General features: G+C 34.9%; 1 protein-coding gene across 1 annotated transcript in view; it reads left to right on the forward strand.

Annotated features, from left to right (window-relative positions):
* Positions 1-9,221, forward strand: part of MICU3 (mitochondrial calcium uptake family member 3) — a 52,352-nt gene extending 43,131 nt beyond the window's left edge. Inside the window, exons 14-15 of the mRNA XM_030947178.1 lie at positions 2,128-2,202; positions 6,956-9,221. Coding sequence (XP_030803038.1) covers positions 2,128-2,196 — 69 coding nt within the window. The 3' untranslated portion in view covers positions 2,197-2,202; positions 6,956-9,221. The remainder of the gene's footprint in view (positions 1-2,127; positions 2,203-6,955) is intronic.
* Positions 9,222-10,145: the final 924 nt, after the last annotated feature.

The raw sequence follows: 10,145 nt of genomic DNA on the forward strand, positions 1-10,145 counted from the left end.
ACTGTGTTATGATTCCTAAAGTCACATTTCAATATGGTATTTCTGTAATTTTAGTTAATTTTGGTTAGCTTCCTAAATGTAATTTCAGAACTTTCTGTGGTGTTGAGTCTAATAGTTTACTTGTTATTTCTGTAATATTATGATCAAACATAAAATGTGGATAACAACCCCTGTATTTGTAACAAACTTATTTCCTTGTTGGTCCTCAATTCCTTTTATTATGGTGTGGTAATGATGATTGTTTCACAATTGTTTCAAGCTGTTCAGCTATATGTTTTAATTGTTTACTAATTGTAAATGTGCAGTGTGTTAATTTAACCAGCAAACAGTCTGCTTACTAAGTAATTCTTGTACTTATTACATGTTCCTATTTCACAAAATGCATGACAGAAATCACATATAATTTTAAGAATCTATGTCATCATAAGCACCTATTCAGTCTTATGTATGTATCATGCTTTTCCCTGAACCACTATAAAATATTCCAGTGGACTGTATAAGAACTATAAAGAATAGCCAATATTCAGAAGAATAACACAGTCCTTCATACATTGTAATTCTAATTTAAGTTAAATATTAGACATCTGCTGGATTGGGAGACAACTGTGATTTGGTCCTGTAATTCTGTTAAACACATTCCCTTCACTCATCAGTAATATTCCAAGACAATTACAGTAGTAAACTGAAGAATTACAATTTCCAGTAAGTTTTCATAAGTGTCACACAAACCAATTTTTTTTCAAGAGTGGATAATAATAAAAATTCTGCAAAAAATTGCCTTCATAAAAAAAATTCTGCAAAAATTTTGCCTTAATAAACACCCCCCACCCATTGCAGTCTTGATTTAGAATAAAAAGTAGAAAATGCCTAAGAACCTTTTTCCCAGAACAAATTGGTGGAAAGTGTCATTAATTGCTTCCTATTGTTTGTATGTTAAAAGTTGCAGAGTATTTAATGTGTCCAAAGCAAGTAAAACTTTGCCCTCTTGCTCCTATGTGGAGGGCTCAAATGTCGTCTTGTGCTAAATCAAAACTAACAAATTACTAACATTTTCTTTATTAATAACTGTGGTTTGAATCCATATGAAAAGTTGGTCAGTTTCATTATACAGATAAAAAGTCATAACAGCTTCAGCTTATTCAGTATTTTATAGCAACACAGATATCTATACTTCTTCATGAAGTATAAATGCCTGATTTTAATTTTAAGTATTCCACAATTAATGTCTGCCAATTAATGTAGTGTCTGATTATCTCTCTAAAAAAAATCCCAAAATAACAGTTTCAGTTAGGCCTGTGATTTGAAGTCTGATTTTACAATTAAAATCTTGTACTTAGCAATTCTACCTTTTTAAAAGTTGTTTCACTAATTAGGTTTGCCCAGATTCTTGAGGCCATTACAGGATTTGGTACTGGGACCATGTATTTTAGAAAAGGCCATTTTGTGGTTATATAGTCGGACTAAAGTGAACATATTTAAGAGCAAAGAGTCACACAAGTCCAATGAAAATGCAGTTCTGAAACATCAGTCAGTATGTAGCAGGTTTGTCCTATTTAAAAGCTTAGCCTTAAAAACTTCAGGAGGGTCAGGTACTGCCTCTTATAGGAACACAATAAATGTTTATTTTAATACAAATTTTAGATACGGTTTTGGAAAAGTAAATGTCTTAAAGACTTTGCCAAATGATTATTTCTCTTTTTCTGCAATTTTGTAGCACAACCCGAAACCTTGTTTTTGTTTTAGGAGTTTGATGCAAACTCATATGTTAAGCTGCCATCAAGTGGTCAGTCAGAGTATTGCCGTAAACTTAGTAAAAATGTTCAAACATGAAAAGCTTCTTTTTGCTAACTGTTTAGTTAAAATAATTATTTCCCTTTCTTTGTCAAATTTAAAAATATATAGGAAGATTTCCTTTCCTTTAAAAATCCCATTTTTAAACCGGAAGTCTTGAAAATCAATGACTAAATGATAAACATTTTGCATAACACATACTGTACAGTATCTCCAAGCTATTTGTCAATTAAAGCCATTTTTTTGTATTTTCATGATACCGTTGTCTTATGCTTACCCCTGGCTGCCTTCACATGTTGTCTGCATCTGCACACTTCTCCATCTTCTGCTCCACAGGGCTACAAACCTATACAGAGGTATACTACTTTCAAATCCTGCGTGAGGAAGGAGCTCTATAGCAGATAAATCACGGTATGTGTTGGCCACCAGTCTGAGTGTGCTGGCATGCCTGCAGGAATGGCTGAATGTTGAACTGTCACTGCTTTGTTTCCCGTTCCAAAACTCAGGAATAGGTTATATGGCTGCAAGCTATGTAGTAGCTCAAGGCATCATGTTGTGTTTTTGACTGAAGCAATAGAATTTTATCCTGGAGTTGGTAATGACTGACCCACACTGTCACTGTTCTGTGAGCCAGCTGTGGTTTTGTATTGTGTTTGAAATTAGGAAAAGTATTTTTTCTTAGTTTCTGTTGCTGTTTTCTGTCTGTCCTATTACCTCTTTTTAAGTAATTTCTCAGGTACCTATGGCTAATAAGTATTTACCGAGGAAGATTGTAGAGGCAGATTTTTCTGACTTCTAGTGACTTGGTTCTACTTTGATTTATACTGCTACATTCTTGAAAGCAATCATGTATTTTTGCCTCAATTAATGCTGTACCAGCAATTTTGAAGAATCAGCTTTGTGTCCACACATAATCACCATGGCCCTTTTCACATATCCACTACATGAAAGTCCATCTATGCAGTTCAATTCTGTACTGCAGATTTCAGTGTGGAAACTGGGGTGTGCATATGCTGTAGCCGTGTTGTGACACTGTTTGTTTTTAAAATTTAATATTTCAGTATCCAAGTCACTAGTCACATGAGAGGAAGTCATGGCTTTAGTTTAATCTTATGTAACTTTATATCTTTGAAACTTTTGACTTTCTAAGATTCCTTTCTTCTTTTCTCATGTATTTTTACAAATAATTGTTAGGAGTACTTTGTCTTTTTGCCAAAACCCATATTGTACTTTCATGTTAAATATTATTTAAACTGTAAACTTTTCAAGATGTGGAATAGCTCTTATGGGAAATTGGCAAAATGCTACATAGTCATGATGCTTCCCTAATAATTTCAGTGAAGGGTTTGTGACCAAGTGGAAGAAAATGCAGTGACACAAAGGAATCCACTGTCTAATCAACAAACCTAATAAAATTATTTTGGTGATAGAAAGAGAGGCTGGTAAAAGCATCAAGTATACATACATCAACACCTTGTCAGATCTAAATTCAGGCACTAAATTAATTAATTCATATGCTGAGATGATGTAAACTGGGAAAAAATGTTTAGAAAGGGAGATGTTGTTCATTCTGTATAAAGTCATTCTCAAAAAAAATTTGAATTATAGTACATCTACACTACCCATTTGGAGACAGAAGAAACCAGGTTAGTTTTCAGAGCATGGACGGTACAGTCAACCTCACTGAGTTAATGCAGAAGCCTCTAGTTATTTACTATTACTATTTACTGCTCTTCTTCCCACCTGGAGCTCCTGGATGTAACAAAAATTCTTATTGTATCCAAGCTTGCTTGAGTAGTAGGTCTGTATCAAATACCTGTTGCCTGTGCACTGAAGAATACAATGTAAGCCTTGTATACCTAAAATTCTCTCTTCCCTGCTGACACATTAGTTTGCTGCTGTTCTTCACTTGAGCAACTGCTTCTTGTCTCCTATCATGAGTCAGAATCACAGAATTGTTAAGGTCAGAAAAGACCCCTGAGATCAAGCCCAGGCTGGTTACAGTGATGTAACCAGCTGTTGGCTGGTGCAAAACATTGCATAACTCATAATATTTCTTCAGATTTGTTGTAAACTTCTACTAATGGAAATGGAACCTTTAGCCAGGGCATGTGAAGTGATTTGGCAAAAGTACTGTGGAGTAGAATAGAGATAGTTCTGCCTTTGCCATACATTGTGGAGTGAAAGTGGATTTTGCAGAATTCTAAAAATCATTATTTTCCATTTAGTTTATAATTTGAAAAGATAATAAAAATGGAATCATTGGAGATTTGAAACTGAATAAAAACAGAATCATTGGAGATTTGAAACTGAATAATTTTAATAGGTAATTAAATTTCAGTCTGATGTCCAAAGAAGCACATAAATATACATAAAATACAAAAATCAGCTGCAACTACATCCCACAGTTAAGTGCAGTACAACTACTATTAATTTTCCTTTTTTTCCAAATATAAATGTACAGTTCATTCTGCTTTGAAACACTGTGCTTTTCTATGGTAAATGTAGAACTCTGGTGAAGGAGATTAAGATACTTGGCAGGTTTACCATAGATTATACCCCACTGTGAATCTGCACTCTGACAAGAAATAAACAGCACATTGTGCTGTACATCACATATCTCTGAAATGCACTAATGCCATTACTCTACAGTGTAAAGAATGTTGTACCCTTATAATAAATAATGCAGATTTCTCCTTGGGGAGCAGCTGTACAAGCTGTGTGTGGTCCCTGCAGGGCACAGAGCCTGACTGGGCATTGCAGGTACTCCTTTGCATACACTGCAAAGAGAGCTGAAAAATCACCTTTGTAGAGAACTGCCTGGCAGAGCACAGAGGAGAGCTCTGCTTTGAATGTCCTTGGGAAGGATTATCTAGGAAATTTCTAACAAAGCCCTTTCAAAGTTAATTTCCAAAAAGGGATGCTAGAGACCAACTTAGGAAGGGATTCAAGTCCATCCGAAGTACTGTTTGCTAAACTATTCATGTGCTCAGTAACTGTAATAGATACTTAGGCCATAACTGTGATTTTATTGACTACTGAAGTAATGAAAGTAATGATTACATCACAAATATAAATCTAGAAGTTAATTTCTATGTACTAGTAATTTTTTTAGAATCTTAATATTTTTTAAATTGAAATAATTGATTTCTAGATGTTCTGAATATTGTGGGTTTTCAAAATTTCTGATTACAAGCTTTTAGGAGGTAATGGTTAATAGCTGAAAATAGTACCTTGAGACTGAGTGAGGAAGGAAATTTATTTTGAAAAAGACATTAAAAACTGAAGCGTGGATTCAGAACCTCATTTCTAGCCATTTCCACTATAAATTGCTTTCTTCTGTAAACACTTCATCCTGTCAAGTGAAATTAAATTTTTCATGTAGCTAATCTTTAAAGTTTTTTTAAATTTCTATACTGTCCTAGTACACAGCAATTGAATACATCTAGTGTAAAAGACAGCTTTAAAAAAATGAAAGAGGCTGTTGCTTACTGTTTGAAGAGACTTTTGCTTACCTCTTCTCTAAAGCAGAGAGGGGAGAAGTGTGTGATTAGGCACACCTTCCTGACTCATCTTACAAAAGTAATTGGAAATTGCAGAACTTGAGCTTTTGATCCTAAACCTGACAAGAAGCTTAAAAATGTACCTGGATACAGTGGGAGGACAATGTTCCAGTGAAACACAAAAGCATTGCAGAACATGTGGACAAGCTGTTCCTTCTGGGGATCTGGTACATTGAGAGTACATACAACAACAGTGCATACATTGAAATAGTCAGTGTATTTCAGCATTTCTTTTAATGACTTTCATGAACATTTCTCTGAACTTGTTTCATAAAATAAAAAATAAATTCATATCTTAAAGCACAGGTTAATAAAGTGGATATGCTTTTGTTAAATAATGCACTGCAATTTGCAAGTTAATGCATTTTTTCATGAGATTGACTATAAATATCAGCTAAATTATGCATTCATGTAAGTATGGTTTCCAATATTTCATTTGGCATCATCATACACTACTGTGGGTTAAATTGTGTGCTGAATATCTACAACTTCTTTATAAACTTCTGTGCTTTTTAACTAAACAAGATGGGGTATAAGAATAAACAGATGTAGGCTTTAGTGTCTAATGGTGGATTTTATTGTACTGCAGTGTGGCAATTTCTTTAACACCTTCACTCAGTTCAACCAAAACAAGGTATTGAACAGTCTCACCATGTGTCCTGGTTTTAGCTCAGAGTGAGTTAATTTTCTTCCTAGTATCTGCTACAGTGCTGTATTTTAAATACAGGATGAGAATACTATTGATGACACACTGATGTCCTGGTTGCTATGAGCAGTGCTTACACAGAGTCAAGGACTTCTCAGCTCCTCACCCCACCCCACCTGCAAGGAGGCTGGGTGTGCACAAGGAGTTGGGAGAGGACACAGCCAGGACAGCTGACCCCAGCTGGCCCAAGGGATATTCCACACCATGTGGCATATGCTCAGCATATAAACTAGGAGGAAAGTGGTTTGTTTCCCCAGTTGCTCTAATTCTTAGTATTTCTTCATCTATGTTTTACACTTACTGTGAAAATAGACTTGTGGAGTTAGGAACAGTGGAAGAAATTATGAGATCCAGTGATAAATACAGAGAGCATAGAGCACAGCACAGTGAATCTCCCAGGCCAGCCCTTGGCCAGTTTTCCTCTCCATTCAGTGAATAGCTATTTATGTTACAGAACTAAAATTTAGGATTATCTGCCCATATGGTATTTGGCTTTTAGTGCCTCAGTTTAATGAACATCAATAATTTTCTGTGCTTTTTGTTTGGTGTCATAGGTGAACTTTTTAGTACAGTGTCAATACAAAGAAGCAAGGAACAAAACTAGAGAGGGAGCTGGGCATATCTGAATAAAGCGGAAATATTTTCTTTCATCTTTTAATATAAATAGGCTATTTGTTGAATGCTAATTGTGTGCTGTGAGGTGAGGATGCCTTTTGAATACTTAACCTATGTACAGATTTATAACTCTCATTTTACAGACCTAAGTTTGATCTCTCACTATTTTAATATTAAACCATCTATCTAGTATGTATCAGTCTGAATAAAATTTGAGGTAGAATTAATGAATTTAGTGAATGGTATCTTTTTCCAATTGTATATTTTTCACTTTTCACAGGAGACTCCGAAGTATGGTTGGAAGGAATATTACTCTTGTGTGATGACTGTAACCAGTGAGCATCTCAGAGATCTATGGAAGCAATTTCGGAGACGAGATATGCTGAGATAAAGGAAGAAAGCAGGATTATCTGCACTGGCTAAAATTATTTATTCCTATGAATTCTTAATGAAGAACAAACTAACCCAGGTGAATGGTGAATCTTCCAGCTGCAGTAGAAAACACGGAACTTCTTTTCCACTTGGTGTAGTGATCATCAACTCTTAAAACTGCTTTTCAGTATGTGTTTTATTTAACTGATGAACTAACTATGCCATGTGAGTGGGAGAAGCCTTCTTTTGTAAGAACACCTTCTGAATATTATTTTTTATTATTTTGAGATATTTGTGATTTAAAAGGAAACAAAAATAAGTCTTACACCTGGGCAGGAAGATGTTTGGCAGTGAAGAGAAACCACCTGCATCAGCTTAGACTGTGAATTCACTTTCAGATGAGCACTATTAAAAGTTTGTGCTAAACTGAAAATGAGACTACATTAAGTAGCGTAACAATTACACATGAGTTGAGTGGACAAATTAAAGTCTTAGAGGCTGTTATTTTCCAAGGAGTAAAGCTGTTACAGTTATAATGTGAATGATAGGTATTTACCTAGGAAAAGTACTGTATGAACTACAATGTTCAGATTCTCCAAGTCTTATTATTATGTTTATGAATTTATCCTTTAAAAAATAGTACAGATTTTAAGATGTCTTACGAGCAGTGTGTCAAAGACAAGTCAGAATGTTCAAATTCATGTAGCACACACTTTGTAATATTTATTATTAATTTTATTGCCATACACTGGTATGTTTCAGGTAGAGTACAAATTCATGTGTTTTTTGTGAGTAGTGCACTTTTATATGAAGTAACACTGAATAGAAATTATAGTTGTCTAATTTGCTACTCTGGAATGCCATACCTGAAAACTAGATAAATAGCTTGTGTTTGTGTCAAACAAAAAACAAAACAAAACATGAATGCATGCACAGTACAGAACACTAATATTATTTGAATATTACTTGTTTGCTATTCAGCAGCAGCATATTTCCTTACTCCCTATTAACATTATTGTTAGGTAGTAGGAATTACATCCACACAAACAAGAACAAATATTTTTTACACCCTTCTTGAAAAGACTTACTGGATATTGAATAAATCTGTATCTGTTTAGGAAAAGACTGTGCCATGAAATAATTCCAGCTGAATACGCACACACTTGAACTAATGTCAACAAATTGTCATCAGAAGCAGAAATATTTGGTAATCAGACAATCAAAACAGAACTAAAATAATGCTTTTAGATATCTTACTACTCCAAATCATGAAATAAAACTTTTTACAATTTTATTCAGTGCCCATGTTGCTCAATTACCATCTTAAATGTCATGTTAATACATTTATGGTGTCTGTGTAAGAGTGCACCTAAGTTTTGAAATGCTTAATGTATAGTAACATATATTTCTGATAGAAAAACCAAAACAAAATGAGAAGGAAGCTTTTTTAAAGAAATTCCACACTGAGAATTGTAAAAAAAAAATGTGCTAAGAGTGATTTTTATTGGAAAAAATATCCGCAAAACCCAGGCAAGTTCAGAAAACTATCAAAGGATGATACTTCAGTTAATACTTCATGATAACTAAATTCAGAATTTCCACCTTGGTGTCCTTAAACTATTGGCAGCAAGAAATAAATCAAATAAATTGAGATAAAGGTACTTGAATTGACACAGCAGAACAGAGGTAAGCTGCAGTCCCTGTGTGATCACTTAGGGAATCAGCTGTATTCAATGTATTGTCTCGGTACGCAGAACTGTCTCACTGCTTCTTGTCAGCACATGCAAAACCCAGTTTGCTACTTCAGTGGCAAAGGACAAAGAAGAGAGAAGAAAATATTGGGAGTCACTGAAGGGGTTCCCATCGTTCCTTTTCATTCATGACTGCCACTCACAGTGACCTCCCCTTGGAGGAAGCAGTTGTACCATCATCATTTTGCTGCTCCACTGCCCTAGGCAATAGTGCACTTTGCTTTTATGGCTGGCTTGAGGCAATTTTTGCATTTTTCTATATATTTCTTATCTATAGTTACTTAATATTAAATAGAATGTGAAAGTGTCAGATTAGTTTTTAAGACTATTTTTTCTTCATGTTTAATAAAATTATTTAATATAAATATGAATATATACATATAATATTCTTGTTTATTTCAAAATAAATGCACTTGAAACTAATTTTCTTTGCAGTGTATATAATTTTCTTGCAGTGTATATAATTCAAATTCTTTTTATTTGGTGACATGAATGTGTAAGCACTTTGAATTAGAGCATCTTGCCATGACAAAAATATAGACTTGTTTTCTTCTTTTAGTCATCTCTTTAGATAGCTTTGCTTTTCAGCCACAGAATTCTGCATAGAAGACCTGAAAATGCAAGGACAGGTGAAAGCAAGGCACAGTAATGACATATGCCATCTGCTGTAGAGGCCCCCCTCGGATAAGCAGCAGTCACTGGGCTCAATAAAACCCTATTAAAAATCTGCAAAATTCCTGGCAGCACAGAAGATGTGTATGCTGGAACTAAATTGTGTGAAAAGTTGCATAAATTAAGGCTTTGTTTAAAAGCAGCTCTTGTTCTCCTCTGTAAGTTGAGAAAACTGTAATAATGCAAGTAAATGTTCAGAGGATGCTTAGGAACTGCCCACAGATGCCCAGACCAGCTCGGATAAAATGAGAACTAGCAAACCTCAGCTTTGGGTAGCCTTGTGGTACTACCCAACTTCTGCCTGAGCTGTGGTGAACCCCTAGCTCCTGGCAGAATATCCTGTAGTGCAGGCTGCTCCCTGATAATCTGCTGGTGTTTAAGATCCCAGTGACATTTCCCTCCTTGCACATTTTAGCAGTAAGTGGATACAGACTCCTTCCACTGCAGATCCTCGCTTTGTATGACATAGAACATTATCAGCCTGAAGGGGAAAAAAACACAAATTACTGAACAGTAACTTTCAGCATTTTGTTAGTCACACTGCCTGGTTTCTGTAGTTATTTGATCTCTTCTTTTCCACCTAAATATCAGGATACAAGTGCATTGAAGTAAAGGGGGGGAAAATGAAACAGAAATTTTTCACTTTGATGCACCATTGTGTGATACGATGATCAT

The sequence above is a fragment of the Camarhynchus parvulus genome, chromosome 4, assembly GCF_901933205.1.
Source record: "Camarhynchus parvulus chromosome 4, STF_HiC, whole genome shotgun sequence".
NCBI classification, from domain to species: Eukaryota; Metazoa; Chordata; class Aves; order Passeriformes; family Thraupidae; genus Camarhynchus; species Camarhynchus parvulus.